The following is a 19,112-nucleotide window of genomic DNA, read 5'->3' as shown; positions in this document are numbered from 1 at the left end:
TGCCACCTACTGGACGGTAAGATACTACTATTTAAATGTGTGACTACTTAACGCTGCTCCTCTGCTGTGTTCCTTTGTCAATTGCAGTAATCCCATAATTCCACAGGTATGTTTTATCAATTCTAACGACCGAGAAATTGATTATACCAGTTATAGAACCACGTTACATTAATCTAGAACCACAAAATTATTCATACACAAACGCAATTAAAATACAAAACACCTTTATGTAGAATATTTTATTTTACAATAATAATATACATCACTATGCACAGGACATCCTGGAAGTGTTTAAAATCTTTTTATTTATGTAATATCGAGCTGTTTATTTTATGTAATTTACCATCATTATGATCAATGGAGCCAGCTCTTGTCCTAAGGTCCCACTGCTCTAACAAATCTGAGTTGTTAGCTAATTATCAAGCTCTTTGTAACCTGAAACAGGTTTGATCAAGCATAACCTTATTAACATATCTACAGAACTGCTGTACATCTAGTCACACTCCTCACCATGCAGAGACCTATTTTTTACATTCACAATGCAAAACATCACCATGGATCTAAAACAGCATCTGGAGGTTTTGGGAACTTATTTGTTTTGGAAGTTGGAAGTTTAAGGGAACTTATTTTTGTTCTTGTTCAAAAAGCTAACATTCCTTCAGAAAGAAACTCCAGGCACAGGCTGGAAAGCTAATTTGTTCCATTAAATGTAGTCTTAAGATGAATCTCAAGTACCTTTGGTTAAACCAGTTAGTTCAGAAATCTATGAAAGCTTTATATAAGGCTTCTCCCTATTAAAATGTCAAAGCTTTGAATTAAACATCTTGTTTTCAATCTGAAACATTTCCATGTCAACTGCAAACTGAAGTAATATGGAGAAACCTATTTAGACAGGGTTCTGATGTCCAGCATGACCAAGAGACACGGCTTGCTCTTCACATATACACTCACACGAGGGTTTTTGGCATGTACCACTCACAGTGTGAAACACAAATACTATTGTATTCTTAAATAGGACCAAAACACAGTGCGTGTGTGTGTGTGTGTGTGGTTGAAGTTCCACTAGCTTGTGTGTTCATATTTGCATGGCACTGCTAGTCTGTATTGTGGTACATTTACAGACTTAGTCCCTCAGTCCCATTCAGAGCCACACATCAATATTTAGTGTTATTTGTTGATGGGGCAGATGGAAAAGACAGTAGCAATCTATTTATCTCTCGGATCTGAGCATCTAGAGTCTCTGTGGCCAGAGTGAGCTCCCCGAGTTGTGTCTGAAGACTGCTGATGGTCTCTGTTAGCTCCTCTTCCTTACGCCTGGCATTTGCAGACTGCCGACTGTACTCAAGAACCATGCAGCCCCCGCCAACCAGGAAGATGATGGCCTCTCCTAGCAGCTCTGCCCCAAGTTCCGCAGCTGCCTCCTCGTTAAGTGGCTTGATGGTAGAACCGCGAAATCCCATGATCCTCATCTTCGCTCGCATTTCAACCCAGTGGTACACTTTGAATGGGGAAAGAAAACATCACAGGTGTCTTGCTCTTACAATAAGTAACTAATCTCGTCTTAGTACTGCAAGAATCAACTGTTGTACCCTGGTATGAAGTGAGTATAACTTAATATCTCAAGTAATATACAACAAAGTTACAAGGTCTACTAAAATCTTCAAGCATGTTGGGTTGAATAGACTACTTATTTTTAAATTATTTTACTATTCAGGGATTTACTATTCAGCATAGATTGTCCATAGCCTTCCAATTGTTGCGTGAATAAAACAATAATTCCACAATTTGATAACGCGTCACTTAACACAATATTATAACGATCAGAAAATTGCACGGTGGTTGTTAAACCGACATGAACGACTAATTTTTTTTTAAATGGAAAACTGAGCGATGTCAGTATTTGGTAGAAGGCACTTTCAAATGCTTACTGCACGCTCAATGACAGCGTGCTACCGCCCCCTCCAAATGAAAACTCGTATTGGTCTGTTTTGAACTTAAAGGGCACATCTATTGGTCTACTGGTAAATCTATCATTAGAAACGTTCAACAGTAATGGCTTGCCACTCAACCCATGTTCACGATTGGTTAAACAATGCTATGTGTAAAACACATGCTAAACCTTGTACTTCCATCAAGTGCTACTTCCGCCTATTGGCAGTCCTTGGCATACACATTTTATACTGTAGCAAATACAACTTACCTTGTGCCGGGGGAAGGCATATGTAATTTTTGAAGAATTCGCTTCTCCGTGCTCCTGCTTTCATTCTGTTAGCTATTGGTTTGCTTAATTGACGAACGCCCAAATAGAGCAGCTTTGCAATGGGAAAAGCACCTACAACCATCTTGACGGAAGCGCCTCAGTGAAGGGGGTTGGACAAAATGAGGTCAAATTACATGCGTCTAAGTACATGTGCTCTGCGTTTGCAAAGCGCAGGATTGGTGTGAACAATTTGAGCAACTGATCCAGTAATGATCTGCACAAAATTTGGGAAATTCTAATTATTCGTGACATTATTCCTTAAAAATGTGCGCTGATCCAGTAATGATCTGCACAAAATTTGGGAAATTCTAATTATTCGTGACATTATTCCTTAAAAATGTGCGCTGAGCATAAACGTAAACAAACAGGTATTTAAACGCAATATCTAAGGTCATGTAATACTTATGCAAATCAACTGTCAAAAAGATTCCAATTAAATAATCTTTCCCGGAAAATTTTGCATGCATGTCCTCAGAATAGTTCCTGCTCTAAGGCTTACTTCATATTCATGACATCCTGGAATATTTATTATCGTAATGTTCATATGACACGAAACAGGTCATTGAGATCCAATTCCCTAGACTATAAAATATTAACTCCACAAGCTATTGTTTTCTAGAGTGCAAAATGCATCTTTAAGTCTTCGAGATATTAAACGTTTAGCCGACATAAAATGTGCACTATAAACAGTTCATCTCATGATGTTTTAAAGCACAAACAGGCAGGCCAGTGTTCCTAACACAAGACTAAAACGTACCTACACCAGCTGTAATCTCAACACCTAGCTCAGGTTTCAGAGCGGAGCAGTGGGCTGGACTGAGAGCGAGCCATCAGAACTTCAGAAGCCAACGCCACTGTAGGCTGTTTTATTTTCATTTTCCCGAGAAGACATGCAAGAAAACAATTTAGCTCGACGGAATAACTATAGCTGTTAACAACGCCCAAGATTTATTGTAATTTCCGTCTGAAGGAAACAGCTGCTTGGGGTAAGATAATTTGATCGGCTCTGTTTAACCAGCCTCTGTTCGCATAAATTGTATGTTGAGGCTCATACGCAGCCTGGACAACCTTCGGAAATAAGAAAACTTCGTTGTGCCTAAACAATAATGTTCAGACATTCCTTTGAGCCTTTTGTGTAAGACGTGTAGGCTAAGGAGGAGTTGGTGCAGGCAGTTCTTGAAAGTTAATAGGAATCAGATGTTCTCAAACCTAAACCTTCAGTTAGAATGGGAGCAAGTACGGACGGAGTGGATGCGTTGGGAGCGCAGACTTACTCCACTTCCCACAAGAAAACTGAAAACGCTTATTTTAGATACCAGTTTTCTAGAACGAATTTGTTTTGTGGTTATGGATAGTTTTAGGATCAAAGGATAGCGGTTGGCGGTGATTGTAATTGCTTACAAATGTTCGAATTCACGCAATTCTTCATTCCCAGTCTCCACTTTGGTATCATCTTTATTGTCTGGGTACAATTATTATTATTATTGCCAATTTAGGTTTTACATCTTTGGAATGTGCAACAGATGCTACGCTTCTTTACGGTTGCCCCAGTTCCCGAAGGCTCTTGTACCCCTCCCAGTCGTCTTTGCATACTATATGTAGGTTTATCATCTTGTGAACAGTATGCTTTAGGATTCCAGAATAATGTTGATTATAGAGATGTGTATTCAAACTCACCAGTGTGACGCTCAGTGATCATTCACTTGCTGATATGAGTAAGAATATGTTGATGGGTATTGCCATTATGTCAGCGGCATGATTACAACCACAAGATTTCAGAAGAAAATGAGGACAGAGCAAAGGGCAGCTTTAACTTCCAAAATTCATAAACCCCAGAATGTCCAGCCTGTGTTATAAAGAACCACATTTAAAAGTTTGAAATGTTTGTGAACAATGGGAAACAAACAAACTTCTGTTTGGAAAATTGGCTATATGAGCTGTAAACTTTGAAAATTAACAGAAAGAAAACTTTCTGTGAAGGCCATGATTTTGAAGGCAAATGTGCACTGTAAGAATGTACCAAAAGGACACAGGTGTGAGATCCAGGCCGACAGCATAGCTGTGTTGCATCTCACCTGCTCAAACACGCTCATAACAATCATAATCACTGTAATCTCACACACACATTCACACACTAAGTCTAATGTCAAAATATTTTAGGTGTTCTAAATTGATTTTGATGAAAGAGATGCAAGAAAGTATAACAAGGTTGTTTAGAAAAGTTTTTTGTATGTTGTTATTTTATATAAAGTTATTTGTGGGGTTTTGTTTTGTTTTGTTTTTTGTGAAATTTTATTTATAATTTATTATGTCCAGTCAGTTGCTGTGGTCTGAAAAAAAGATGTTCCATTATCATGCCTACATCTTAAATCCAGGAAACTGTTTGGCATGCTACATTTTAAGAACATTGTTTCAAAAGAATCATTAGGAATTGGTTAATAGGTTAGAGAGCCTTGTTAGTGTGAGGTTATTGTGTGAGAGGATTGGATATCTCTTTGTATAACACAGCATTGCAGCATTGTCAGTACAGCAGCACAGAATTGTGTGGAATATCAGCATTTTCTGTTCTGCATTGCCATGCCGAGGCACCCGAATTCATAATGTGTTGGATAAAAGGAATGGCCTGCAATTGTGTGTTGATTCCTGCATTACAGCTGTGGTTGTGCAATACTGAAATCATGGTCAGCATTTCTGCCAAAATAAACTATGATGATTTAAATCAGTGATTCACACTTAAGGCTACTAGGAAAAAAGCTTTTCCTCTTCATAGACTAGTTTTGGGGTTAGTAGTTGTCCTGTTTAATAAGATTGTCATGTGAGGGCTAGTGATTGAAGTGAATGGACATACCTCATATGCATGAGAAAGCCACCAGTGAACTTTGAGTTCAGGTCACACAAACACTGACAAATAGCAAGTTCACAAACCATTAGCTTTTAGAAGTCTTGCACAATGATTGTTATGTAATATCACTTACAATAGAGGGTGACATAGAAATACACTACCTGATTGTGGAGCTTTGCTTATTGTGTTAGCTTTTCAGGTTGTCAGTAATGATTTACACAGTGTCTCTGCATGCCTCTAAATATTTTAAAGTGTTTGTTTTTATTAAAAGTACTTTTACATCTGTGGGGAAATAAAAATCAGAAATAAGGTCAGTAAGAGGCTAAATATCTCAAGGATTAAATGGAAAAATGTTGACAATCTTGTAAAATTAATATAAGATACTGTTAATCTTTTTAGGGGGTATCATTTGATTGGTTCAACTTGGAATTAACATTGATATGGTAGTGACATAACTGTGTTTGAGACACAAGTTTATGAGGCACACAATTATTGCTAGGGTTTTTGCATGTGTCAATATCACTGCTGGATTGAGAGTGGTCTGCTACCCAAACATTTCTAGCCAGCAGTGGTTCTGTGATAAGAAACTGATAATTGATCATGGAAGGTGGTTAGTACACATTGTACATGTTAACAGATGGCCTAATTCAACACCTGCAGTTTTGTTTTTTTGTAAAGTGGCTTGAGCCTTAATAATAAGAAGTAACCAGCCGGTGCTGTATATTTTGTCTCTGCTGCCTTTGTGTCCTGACTCCCTGACTTTGTGACTGCCTCTGAGCTTTGTTTATATGGGAGCTTCTCTGCTTTGTGTGTGCTCGTACATGGTTGTTAGATTGGTTCACGTTCCTGTGCTTTTGCATTTGCAGTGCACAGTGAGTTCCAGTTCCACTGGCAATTCAGCATGCTGAGTGGCTGTAGAGGAATGTCTGGCACTCTTCATTGTGAACACTTGAGAGATTCCTGAATCACAAGTTGCTCACAAGAACTTTGAGGGGACTTGGGGTGACAGTGCTATAATGTCACTCAGAGCCACTTATTGTGGTAGAGTGCCGCCAACGACAAAAAAGCAGATAGTTAAGCTAACGGAGCACTGTCATATTAAGAACGTTTAATTTAGTTATATACTCTGTATATAGTTTAGTTATATGCTTTTATTCTTATTACCCTTGCAGGCAAGTATAGCAGAATTACATCTATTACTCCTCCTATTGTTATGATGCTAGCTTGATCAGTGTTATGGAATGGTATTTGGTATCATGACTGTGTGACAAATCTAATGAGCAAACCGAACAATTTGCCAGGACAATACGAGTAAATATCTGATAGAAGGTCAAAGTGCATATATGTATGTGCTTATGTCTGTGCACACACGTATGGTTAATATGTTTGTATGTATGTATGTATGTCTGTCTGTCTCTGCCTGTCTATAGGTAGATTGATACATTACAATACAACAGGGTGTAAATAATTAGGCAAATGACAGTTTCTGTGTACTGTATTAACAAGTGTATCATGTTGTTACTGTTCATTTAATAACCAGTAGAAAGCCGCAGACTGTTGTTGTTGTTTTGTTTTGTTTTTTTGGTCAACTTTTAGTTTAGTATACTGTCAGGCAATTAAGCAAGTATGACCACAGGATGATTCCTAGTTGTGCAGACTGTATCGGTGGCCTAGTGGGTGGAGGATGGTGATATCAGGAGGAAAGCTAGACAGAACATCATCGCTGCTGCTGTAGTCATGAGCAACATGTTTTTATCAAAGCTGAAATAAAATGTGGTTTTGTTAATTATTATAAAGACTTTACAATATGTACATGAGCCTTAAAAAATAGGTTTTTGTTTTGTTTTTTCCATGTGCTATGAGCATTGTCACCAATCTCAGATCTTCACACTAGTGTTCCGTGAGAGTTTTGGTAACTTCACAGTCCAAACAAATTTTAATAATTTGGTTTAAAATGACAAAAGCCACTATATGTCATAACTGCAATACAGCAGTACTAATGTACTAATAGGGCAGTAGTAGCTCAGTGGTTAAGGTTCTTGACTTGTAATCGGGTGGTTGTTGGTTCAAGCCCCACCACTGCCAAGTTGCCACTGTTGGGCCCCTGAGCAAGGCTCTTAACTCTCAATTGCTCACGTTGTACTCAGTCATAATTGTAAGTTGCTTTGGATAAAAACGTCAGATAATTGCTGTAAATGTAAAATGGTAATAGTTACAAATCTTGTTGGCTGATTCCCTGGATTTCTTGCTTTTTTTCTTTCCTTCCCATCCTGTTCTTGTTCTCTTTCACACATTTATAAATAAATTCTTTGTCCTGGCGTGACCCAGATTCCCAGTCTCTTACAGTACCACTGAAATTAGGACACTTCTTCCACACCTTTGTCTTTCTGAGTATTTTGTAGATAAAAATAGTATCCACTTACTTTTTATTTTTATTTTCTTATGTGTTCTTGTATGAGCAGATAATCATGGGTGAGTTGTATCCATAATTTCATTTATAGTGTGAAAATGGAAATCAATAAAATGGTCGCCAAGGTAAGGAAATGTCAATTTTAGTATTTAGTAGGAAGACATCAGGTGATTTTTCTGTAAATTCTATTTATAAAATTAACTATATTGTCAAGTGAGTGCTGAACAGTTCCGAGAGTCGAGGATCTTTCCAGGATTTGCTTATTAGCTCAAGCAGCAGATAATAAATTAGTGAAATCAACTTGAAATCATCATGCCGAGGCTATTACATTTGGAATGTATTCACACCTCCCCAAAATGGCAGACTTTTTGTGATGTGAAACACAAACATATCCCATTCAAGCTAGACAACTGTCTGGGAAATTGCATTTCGTAACAATTACCTAACTTTGCAGACTTCCATCTGTACCTTACATGCAATAAATTCTGTGCCCTTAAATAGTCTATTATTGCCAAGCAGTGAAATAAAATAGTTTCACTTCTGAAAGGCAAGACAAGACAAGGCAAGTTTATTTGTATAGTAAGTAAAGAAAACCCAGGGTTTTGTTCCAGCCAAACAGACTTGCTATTTAGCTCAAGTTAGCAAGTAGATATAATCAGTGAAATTAACCTTGTGACACAAAGTCATGGCAGAACATTTATTTTTTTTAAACCTGAACTTGGATGCCTCTGATGCAATTACAGCTTTTCAGAGAATAAACAACCATACAGATATGGGGAGTGTGAGAGTGCTGCAGGTCTGTATTGCTACAAACCTGGAACAGGTCATAATTCACCAGACTTGCACTCTCTTGTGGGTGAGAACCCTGACTGAATTAGCACTTAAAAAATTAAACTGAAGTTCCCAGTTGGAAACTTAGTAGTGCCATTAACAGCACCGGCACGGGAATTCCAAAAGCAATGAGAAGCACTGCTAAAGTCTGATATGCTGCATATTGCTTGATGTGTCACATTATTACATAATGTCACCTCCTTAAGTGGCAACATGATTTTGGCTTGATTTAATAACAATTCCTGATTAGTTGGTGGAGGCAAGTATAGTAACCAGGATTACTTCAATGGAGGTTGACACTACAAAGTTCAGAATGGTGCAGTCAGTAATGTGGAGCTGTTAAAATCAGGCTCTCCACTGAAGCAGGACCAGGTCTTGCTGTTCATGGGAGGTGCTTTGGGATCTGTAAGCATGGGAGAGGCTTTGGAAAGAATACACCACCTCTGAGCCTGTTATAAAGGAATTGAATGACGGGGCTTTCTCACAAACCACTTATTTCATGTAAAAGAAAAAAAATGTAAAAAAAAAAAAAAAACCAGAGAGAATCTGAGAACGGGAATGAGAGGGAGACTGATTGAATAACAGTCTACTGAGTAAAGGTTGTCACACCCTGAACATATAATCTCCTTTAATCCAGTTTTGCTTTCCACAGTAAACATGGAACGAGGCAGCTCTCCATCTCAGTGTAGCAGAGAGCTGTGATTAACCTGTCACCCCTGCATGGGGCGGCATCATTGGTGTATAATGGCAGCACATTGACGTTATTTAAATTTCGCTGCCTGTTTCCAAATAAGTGAGCTCAGGGTGAGTAGAATAGTGGTGAGAGACAAAAGACATGGTGCAATATGAGCCATCAGATACAGGATGGAAACAAAGAGAAAAGATCCTAGATGAAAGCGTGATGAGGACTGTTGAAAGGAGGTACTGTTACTGAATACTGGTGGCTGGATGACCTGGGTGATTCACTGTGGGTGGGTGTGCGTTTGCACAAATGCTATTGGTGTTATATTTGACAAACAGGAAAGGGCGAGAGGTCTGACTCAGGTTGGTGTGGCATGGAATGTACCCAACAGCAGGGCATGTGTGAACACCAGCAGCCATGTTGACAATTGGAGGTTCATTTTAATATTAAACCAGCTCACCGATGTTGGGTCATATTACGGTCTCTATATACCCAAATCTTTCCCAAAATGTAAAATATTTGCAATGATGTTTGCAATAGTGATCAAACATCTTATCATGTTCCCTACTGACATTACACCCATTCGGAGTTCACTGTATGTTAGCTCAGTGTCTGAGACAAAGCCTGCAGCTATTCAGAAAGAGTGGTATGTCTAAGCAGAGGGAAGTTCTTTTGACAAATAATAGACAATGTGTTTGATATCAACGAAGCACTTACCCCACTTATCCCTGACTCATAACTATTCAACTACTCATCAATGACATGATGTACTGAGGACAGTTGTTTATGTAGATTCTATACAGCGATTCATCCACTGAACTGCAGTTCGGTTTTAATTAAGGCATACTAACAGATGGGAGTTCACGTTGCAGTTTTCACAGGTGGTGTGCACGGGTGTTGCTGGTTTTGGCTGGTAAACCTGTTTATTGTGGTGTTACATGTATCTGTGTGTGAGGAGGTGTGGAAAGTGATATCAATGAAGCAAAGGCATGTTTAAACTTGTGTGTTCTCATGTTTCTAAAACCGCAAAATTAGTGGCTGCCCAAGACTAGCTTTGAGAGTTCTGTCAGGCCCTGGGGGGGGGGGGGGGGGGGAGAGAGAGAGAGAGAGAGAGAGAGAGAGAGAGAGAGAGAGAGAGAGAGAGAGAGAGAACCAATGCAGAGCTAATGTGTACATCAAACGCTGGACCTACGGGATTATAGAATACTGGAAGAGGTCCAACAGAGTCCTGAATAGGAAAATCCTTAAACTAAATCAGGAGTAATAAAATGATTCATAGAACACTTGTCAGTTTTTTTGGGGGGGGCGGGGGTGCTCCTATTAGAACAATAGCCTGTTGTATCTAAACTGTATCTAATGTAATTTTAAGTATAATCTAACTATTTATTCTGCTCCTTATTGTTACTATTGTGGTGACTGTTGTCGGCCAGAGGAGGATGGGGGGGGGCCCCCTTTGAGTCCTGGTTCGTCTCAAGGTTTCTTCCTCTAGGGAGTTTTTCCTTGCCACTGTCGCACTTGTCTTGCTCACTGGGGGGCTTGGACCTGGACATTTGTAAAGCTAGCTGCTTTGTGACGTCTGTTGTAAAAAGTGCTGTATAAATGAATTTGATTTGATATAATGATGTCATGATATGCCAAACTTGTATTGGCAAGACTGTTACATTCACACTGGTCTGTGACATGAGTTGCATGCCATATCCTGTAAACATAAACTGTTCTTGCTAATAGCTAACAGAATATAATTCGTTTGCACTGAATTAGTCAGTAAAGTGTAATTTGTACATTGCATATGCATGTACTGTAGCTGGTGTTTTCTCAGTCTTTTATTTTTAACTTTTTAATTCTTCCTGTTGTGTGCATCAAGATATTTATTTATTTTAGATATTGTTAGTATGCCTAGTGTATGCAGTACTTTTGTGACAGTTTGGTTGTTAGAGAAATTTATAGCTCTGTCTCTAGCTTGGGTCTTTATGCTGTAAAAATTCTGATGCAACTTTATAGTCCTGAGATGCAGCCTGACGGTATTAAATGAAATATTTGGTGCTTAACCATCAAACTTTCCATGGAATTAATGTATAAATTAAGATATTCCGATATGGCATTATGGAGTAATAATACTGAAGTTGCAGTTTCTGGACTCATTGTACTTTATTTCGGGTGTGTAGGCAAGTGAAACCCAGTTCCCCATGAGAGGAGGCAGTGTTGTTGCCCACTATACTATACTACACCAACCACAATGATGTGACTTCATACTGCTGTTTAAAGAGACCATCCCATGTACTTTACCATTATGTTTTAGACAAGGTTGTCTGAACTGCACGGGAGCCATGACTGGCTTTTCTTTTGACTACCCAGGAAGAACCTCAAAGTCCAACACGGTGTGATAAGTGTCTCCAGAGAACCCGGAAGACATGAGCTGCCACAGTGGTAGCAACATGCTGTGTGAGTGTTGAACATGACTTGCCACTTCATCTCTGCTGAAGCCTGTTTACCAGTGTGACAGACACACCACAACAATAATTTCAGGACATTTATTTCCATGGAAATCATGTGGTTTCATGATCAAGCTGTTTTTATTCCCTGCGTTTTGGTTAAATATTTTGTAACGGCAGGCACTCCTCTCTATTGTGCACTGTGTGTGCATGCGTGTGCGCATGCGTGCATGCGTGCGTGCGTGCCTATGTTGTCTGTCTATAGTCCAGACCATCACAGAGGACTTGAATGCATCCTTGGCCACAGCGGACAAGCTGTCCCAAGAGTTCAACTCGCTCCTGCAGGAGATCTCTAGCACGGAGATTTCTCCAGCACCGGTAACACAAACTCGTTCAGTCAACCAGTCCTCTGTGTTCTGCCCTCTCACTGTTGCTCTCTTTTCATCCATTTTGTTATGACTGGAATCACAGGAATCTCTAAACAGCATACACTTGTCAGAACACTTCCATAAGGTCAAATAAGTAAGAATGTGTTCTCTACTATTCTGCTCTGTACTGCTCTGTAGTTATAAGCCATCACACTGTGACCACAGAAAAATACTCATTTCTGATTCTTATATTTATTCAGGAACCCTCCAACCTATTTGTATGTAGGGGACTAAAAAGTTAGCTAAATGAAATGTCAATGAGTTAGCTATTTTATATAATTAATTTATGACTATGAGTAAGCAAAACAATGCCTTCTATTACAAAGCTTTTTCTGTTGTTACTCTCCGATGTGGGGATGTCTCATTGGCCATTATTCCTTACATGTTCCCTATGTCCCCCAGAGCTCCAGGTCCCAAGCCCCCAACAATGCCAGCAATGCCACCAGCAGCATTATGGTGTCTGAGGGCAGTTTCTCCAGCTCCTCAGGCAGGAATGGAGCTGAAGGCATCAGCAACAGGGACACCATGTCCATCTTCACACCTACAGAATATAGCACCTTATCAGTGGATTCCATCATCACAGGCAGGAGGACTGCCACCTCCCCCAAGCCCCAGTACACCCCCCCCCTGGCCCGCAGAGCTGACCCAGAGTCTGGGTACTCTCGTGGGCAGCTGACCTCGCCCAATGTGCCCCCATGCATCAAGCCGCAAGCCATTCTATTCAGCTACGCCGAGCCCTGCCCTTTGCCCGTTCCCAAGTACAACCACCAGTCGCTTCCAAGCAAGCTGCAGCTCCCAACCAGTCCCGTTGCTCCAATATCCCAGACGGGGCGCAGGTCTCCGAGGATGGACCGGGTCCCCTCTCCCAACATCTTCAGCCAGTCAGCAGGCCCACGGAACTTCATGCCTTTCAAACCTTCAGGTTGGTATAACTGCAACCAGGTCTGTATCATGGGCCTTCTCTTTCATTATTTTTAAGGCCTTTCTTTCTGATATTTGGCTGTGTATGTGTGTATCTTATTGTGATACATAGCCCTGAGGAAAGTGTCAAGTTGTGTTAATGAGCTTTGCTATGCCTTGAGTTACCATCTTTCCAACTCAGATGAGAGTATACAGAAACAGAGAAGCCCTTCAAAGTGGAATGAGACAGACCTGGACATTTCGTATGAGAGAAAACCACACCAAACATATGATAGTGAGTCCCCAGCACCATATCTCCATACTATAATCTGTCTTTGGCCCAGCCTAAGATAAACTAAGTAAAGCTCTGGCTCACTAAGGTCAGGGAGAGGGCAGACTGTACAAATCACTACTCAATCTTCCCTCCTCCCATTCCAGATAACGAGTGGATCAGGCCATCTATACCCAACAGCAACTGGAAGGAGTCCAACCTTGACTCACCCACACTGCCCAGAAAGGTTGGTGTGGATGTGCAGGGGTGTGTGTCAGTGTGGTATCAGTTTATGTGCAGATATCTTTTTAAGGACAATGTCATGTGTTGTGTTTGTGTGTGTGTGTGTGTGTGTGTGTGTGTGTGTGTGTGTGTGTGTGTGTGTGTGTGTGTGTGTGTGTGTGTGTGTGTGTGTGTGTTTTTTACCCTAGTTAGTTTGAAAAATTAAGCCTGGTAGTATGAAGATGATTCAGATTAGTTCCACAAAGCACCATTTGCCTTTATTTTCCTCCCCTTCTCACCTTTTCATTCTCTATTCTTCTCAATCTAACTTCTTGTCACTCTCTCTTGCTCTCTAGGACCCTATGACCGACCGTCATCCCCGATCAGCTCAGGGATCGTTGCCCAGGGCAATTCGTGTCTCCATGACTCTTGAACGTGCCCCTCCTGCCCAAGTGCCCTATGGCTCTCAGCCAGTTATTTCCCGCATTTCTATCCCGCCTTCCTCCCCCAGGACCTACCAACACAGGCCCATACCACTGTCTGTTATCATGAGGCTCCAGAACCCCTACTATGCTATGGCTGCTCCCCGCTATCCACTCAGCCCGGAAGGGGAGTTGGACCTTGGGAGGCAGCGCCAGCCTTTTCCTTTGCCCCGAGACTACTTCTACCATTTTCAATCCCCTCCACCTGAGCAGAGACAACCTGTCTACTACGGGGAAGGTACTGAATACTGAGATACTGAAGAGAAATACTGACTTGGGTGATCAGCTAATTTTTAAAACCTTTACGGTCCTTGGTCCCAATCTGGATTTCATAATGTAACATTCCAAAAATAGACTGATTCTGATAAATTATCTTACTGAATGAAACCCAGAAGTTAACCTTTCTAAAAACAAAACAAAAAAAGTAATGTTTTGTTAAATAATATTTGGTGACTAAATTGTGTGCTTGTCTGTTCATCCTGATTGTGTGTGTGGATGTATCAGTACTCAGCTCAAGTGATGTGGATGCAGAAGTGGAGAGGCTAAACGCAGCAAAGTTGCCTGCAATCGCCGACAGCCTGACGCGCGTCTCGGAACAGGGCAAAGAGCCCAAGGTTGAGGGTAGTGCAGAGAAGCCAGAACCAGTGCTGGAACCGCGGCCCCTAAGCCCCACACGCCTGCAGCCTGTAGTAGCCCCAGAGGCACCAGTGGTGCCCGACGTGGAGGCCGTGCTCCGGCTACGGGCAGAGATCCCACGCGCCCTGAAGAGGCGCAGTTCTACTAACCAATCGCAGAGCCTGAAGAAGTTGCACAAGATGCAGCCCAACCAGTACAAACAGATGATCAAGAAGCTGTTTGGCAGGAAGGGCCCTCAGGCCAAGGGCGAGGTGGGCAGTGAGGGCAGCTCATCCGACGGTGAGGAGAGTGCCACACTGTCCCTTGTAAGCTCACAGCCACTCGCTGACAGGACACCTGGCTTCATCCAGCAGAGGGTGAGGGCAAGCAGAGAAACCTGCATCCATGGCTCAGAAAAACAAAGTATCTGAGGGGAATTTATGAATCGGAAATAACTTACAGAATTCCTGAAATGTTCTGTTTGCTTTGGATGTGTGCACAGCTCGGACAAGGGCTTCAGTCTATCCTACGAAAGTCCAAGGGGAGCAGTGTGAAGACGCAGAGCCCCCGGGCTCGACTCAGTCCCCTTGTGCTACTGCTGGACGGTGCCCTGGTCGGTGAGCTGGACACAGTGCAGAGAGCAGTGCAGGAGGTATGCTTGTTGGGGCTAACACACCCATCACTCTGACAAAGAGCAGGTGGGTGTTCAGGTATACAGGTAAATAGTCATGTGTTATATATGCATGTTTCCCTGGACAGATGAGTGACCCAAGCCAGCCGAACGATGAGGGCATCACTGCCCTCCACAATGCTATATGTGGGGGGCACTACGCCGTGGTGGAGTTTCTCGTACGGATAGGTGCCAACATCAGCGCCCCGGACAGCCATGGCTGGTGAGGCATCCTGTGTGTCTATGTGTGTTTGTCTGTGACTCTGCATATCTGAATGGCATGTTTGTGTGTGTGTGTGTGTGTGTGTAGGACCCCCCTGCACTGTGCAGCCTCCTGTAATGACCAGGCAATGTGTGAGTTTCTTGTGCGTAATGGCGCTGCCGTTATGGCTGTGACGGAGAGTGACGGTGCGACGGCAGCGCAGAAGTGCGATCCGTTCGCACCCAACTATGACGAATGCAATAGTTTCCTCAGAGGTGAGGGCGGAATCATCAGACACAGTACATACAACTTTACATCTGCATGTAGATGCTTATTTATGTTAAGTAAATGTAACTTAATTTCTGTTTTCATTTCTTTGTGGGGATTTCTATTTTTGATTGTTTGGTTTATATTCTATGTGCAAAATGCAAGTTTGAATCAAACTGAAACAGTGAACAGATTTCTTTATGTTAAGGCCATGGTTAGAGTGTAGGCATAGCTGTATCCATTTTGGGTAATGGATAGTTCAGAGGAAAATAACTGTTAAGTAGTAAGATAAGGGTGTGTGTGTGTGTGTGTGATGTCAGGAGTGGAGCAGGCGATGGGAGTGGAAAACAGCGGGGTGTTGTATGCCCTTTGGAGTTATCCAGCTCAAGCTCCCGATGAGCTGAGCTTCAAAGAGGGCGACATGGTGACCATCCTGCAGAGGCCAGACGGAGTGGACTGGTGGTGGGCTTCCCTCTGTGGCAGAGAAGGCTTTGTCCCAAACAACTACTTTGGGGTAAGAGGTAGCACGAGTGTTCTCAGACTTAAAAGGTGGTGTACAGCACTGCCTGCATGCTTAGGTCTTAAATTAGAATCTGTAGTTTATAGTTATTTACTTACTGCTGTGAAACAACACTTGTTTTACATGCATAGTTGTGGTCTTAAATAGTGTAGTATGAAATATGACTTGACAGATCATGTTCAACAGCATTTCATTCAAACACACAAGCACTCAAACACAGTAGCATTACATTTTAAAGTACAATTTTGCAGCGCACAGTGGCTCAGAGTCAAATCTAAACCACTCTGAATGTTTTCTTTAATTTAATTAGAAATGGCTGTCTGACCTTTTCACTTTTTACTACCATAGCTTTTCCCCAAGGTGCGGCCTAAGTCACTCTGCTAGAGGACAGCACCCTCTACAGTCTTGAGTGCTTCCTGTTGCAACGCAACAGCTGCTGAACTGTCGAATCACAAATAAATAATCTCTGGCCTGTATGTGACTAACTTGCAATCAACGATTGTTTACTTTGATATTGTTCGATATTGTTAAACTGTTATGCAATTTATGTCACCAGAGATGGTTTTTCTTTATTAATTACATGGACAAATCAAGTTCTGGCTATAGATCTGCTGAGTAGTTCAGCTTGTTCACCAACTTGATAGAAGCTATTTCAGCAACTTTCTTTCATTTCATTATATCACAAATGGTCTGAGATAAACTCCCTTTTACCAGGTCTATGTGACTTACATATTATGGTCAGAACAAATATTTGGAAAATCATTAGACATAGTTTAGAAGTATTCATTTGGTTTTGACATTAATTTAGGTACATTTTAAGACCAAACCCCACCACAAGATGAAAACTATTCATGAAGTTGGATTTTTCAATGAGGAAGATTAAATACCTTGTTCTTTCTGTGGTGGCCAGTCTTTTATGAATTCATCCATTCAGTATTGTTTTTGTGTGTGCATATTATTTTTGGTTTTGAGTCCATGTTATTATTTTGGCTTTGTATACCTTGGGTATGAGTTTCACATATTTCCCATAGTCTTTCTTTTTGTCTTATATAGTCTTCGCTGTGAAACATTTGAACATTTTTAAAGGAAACAATAATCATATACAGTGTTTGACAAAGAATGCCTTTCAAGTGGTATGCATGAATGCATAGTGCTTCTTGGTACTCTGCTGATTTATGTTTTATGATTATGTAACCCATTTTGTGTGAAGAATTAGTTATTTTATAGCTAAATAATTAGCTGTGAATCAATATGTAATATGGCTTTAGCATTTGGTGTGACGTGTGCCTGTTCTACCATTTGGGGAATTCCAAAGCGCTTCTCTGTTCTTGCATACACTTGCATGTATATGCATGTGCGTGCGTCTGGTCTGGACTGTTACAGAACAAAAATAAAGAAACTGTTTTTCTCTGATGTAAAAGTAACAAAATTCATAGTAGTAGCATGTGTTCAATTCGACACTTTAAACTAAAAAAAGAAAATGCTCAGTTAGGCAGCTTTAACCCAGACCATAGTGAATGTATAGATTGTTCATTTTTTAAGGGTGAAGTCCCCAACGACACTCGTCCTCTGCACTTTTAGTCAGGCTGCTGAAAAAGGTAAACATTGTGAATCCACTTTCCATGGGATTCCATGTGGTTTAGAAATGCTAATTTCGCTTATCACTGTGCTATTAGCGAACGTGGTAAACACCCCAGCTTTATCACTCGGGGGTTGCAGGAAAATCGCAGTTTTCGAAAGGCTGTTGTGCTGTAGTACCGAGCACTGTGGTCCCGGTTATGAGATTTCCAGGTTTACTTCTTTATCCCTGATTTCAATTCAGTTGTTACTCCTGGTTACTTCCAGGAGTATTTTGCTACTAATAAAAAATAACATATCTGTTACGGCTCTTTCGCCTAGACAAGGTAGTGATAAAACGAAGGACGATTCTGTGTTTTCACCTGCAGAGGGCAGCATTGAGTCAGTACTAATCCCACACTGTTCAGTCCATGGGGGCACCGTCTTGTGCTCCATAAACACTGCTGGTTAATATTGCTGTTTTATTTAGTAAAGTTTTGTTTTCTCTAACAAAGTCTGACTGGCTTCGTTTATGACCATCGGAGTCTGACAAAGGCAGTTACCGCCGTTTAAAGGTTTGTGGTATTGATACTGACAGCAACGTTTCCAGGAAAGCATCCTCCATTGTAACATCTGACATTGCAACATTAGATGTCATGAAACTTTATTATTGTTGTTGTCATTTTATCTTGACCATCTTCCCACTTAAAACCTCTTCCCGTTCATTTGTTTATTTCGGCTATTCAGTTAGTTTTTTGTTTGTTTGTTTGTTTGTTTTAAAAAATTTTTTTTATCAATCCATATCTTCCTTCTGTGGCAATACATACCTTATATCACAACGCGAACGCCTAAAGTAATTTTTTCCTTTTTTATTCTCTGCTTTAAAAGTTTTTCAATGCGCTACTGATCTTGTGGTGATAGTGATCTCTAAAAGCAGCGAAGTTGCTCTCTTTGCCTACAGACTGCATTTTGGGCAGATCTCATCTAGAACAGCTATTCACGTGGGTCGTTTGCAACAATTTGGTGTCCTGAATATAACGTTGCCCAGTCGAACGAACTAGCTTTTCGCCAGATGACTAAAATGTAAGTTAAAAATGCACATAAACTATAAAAGTAGGCCTATACATACACGTGTTTCTGTGCTCTATAAACTGATGTTTATTAACCGTAAAACGTATTCACATAAGATTAATTAGCTTAATTCACTTGACACTCAGGGTCAGTGGATGCCTTTTAGATAATATAAATCTAATATTACATTTTCTGTTTTGATTAATGGCTTTCCTTTAAGCTATTTACTGTTGTGTAAAGGAACATATTTTATCCATACTTAATTAATCACTTCTTCATTATATTTTTGTGTGTGTCTGCGCATGTACAATAAATGCATTCGTGGGCATGTGATTAATCTTTTCTAATGAAGTTGCTATGGACTCGTTTGATCTGCTGGCTATCTCCCTCTAGCTGCAGGGGAAACGTTCAGACGTGTTTGCGTCGTTGCAGCCTATCCTCCACAACACA

General features: G+C 40.8%; 2 protein-coding genes across 2 annotated transcripts; one reads left to right on the top strand and one right to left on the bottom strand.

The window, feature by feature from the left end:
* Positions 1–224: 224 nt before the first annotated feature.
* opa3 (outer mitochondrial membrane lipid metabolism regulator OPA3) lies at positions 225–3,083 on the bottom strand. Its single transcript, XM_027029310.2, has 3 exons — positions 3,018–3,083; positions 2,201–2,474; positions 225–1,498 (listed from the first exon to the last, which is right to left on the bottom strand). Exons 2-3 carry the CDS (start codon positions 2,340–2,342, stop codon positions 1,155–1,157), a joined length of 486 nt encoding a protein of 161 aa, XP_026885111.1. The 5' UTR covers positions 2,343–2,474; positions 3,018–3,083; the 3' UTR covers positions 225–1,154.
* Positions 3,049–18,430, top strand: ppp1r13l (protein phosphatase 1, regulatory subunit 13 like). Its single transcript, XM_027029309.2, has 13 exons — positions 3,049–3,246; positions 11,381–11,467; positions 11,723–11,835; positions 12,288–12,807; positions 12,988–13,080; positions 13,224–13,303; positions 13,635–13,998; positions 14,265–14,752; positions 14,878–15,027; positions 15,135–15,268; positions 15,356–15,522; positions 15,835–16,028; positions 16,383–18,430. Exons 2-13 carry the CDS (start codon positions 11,437–11,439, stop codon positions 16,416–16,418), a joined length of 2,370 nt encoding a protein of 789 aa, XP_026885110.2. The 5' UTR covers positions 3,049–3,246; positions 11,381–11,436; the 3' UTR covers positions 16,419–18,430.
* Positions 18,431–19,112: the final 682 nt, after the last annotated feature.

Source organism: Electrophorus electricus, chromosome 4 (assembly GCF_013358815.1).
Source record: "Electrophorus electricus isolate fEleEle1 chromosome 4, fEleEle1.pri, whole genome shotgun sequence".
In the NCBI taxonomy this organism is placed as follows: Eukaryota; Metazoa; Chordata; class Actinopteri; order Gymnotiformes; family Gymnotidae; genus Electrophorus; species Electrophorus electricus.
Note: the sequence above shows the minus strand (reverse complement) of the source record. Positions and strands in the feature narration are given on the sequence as shown.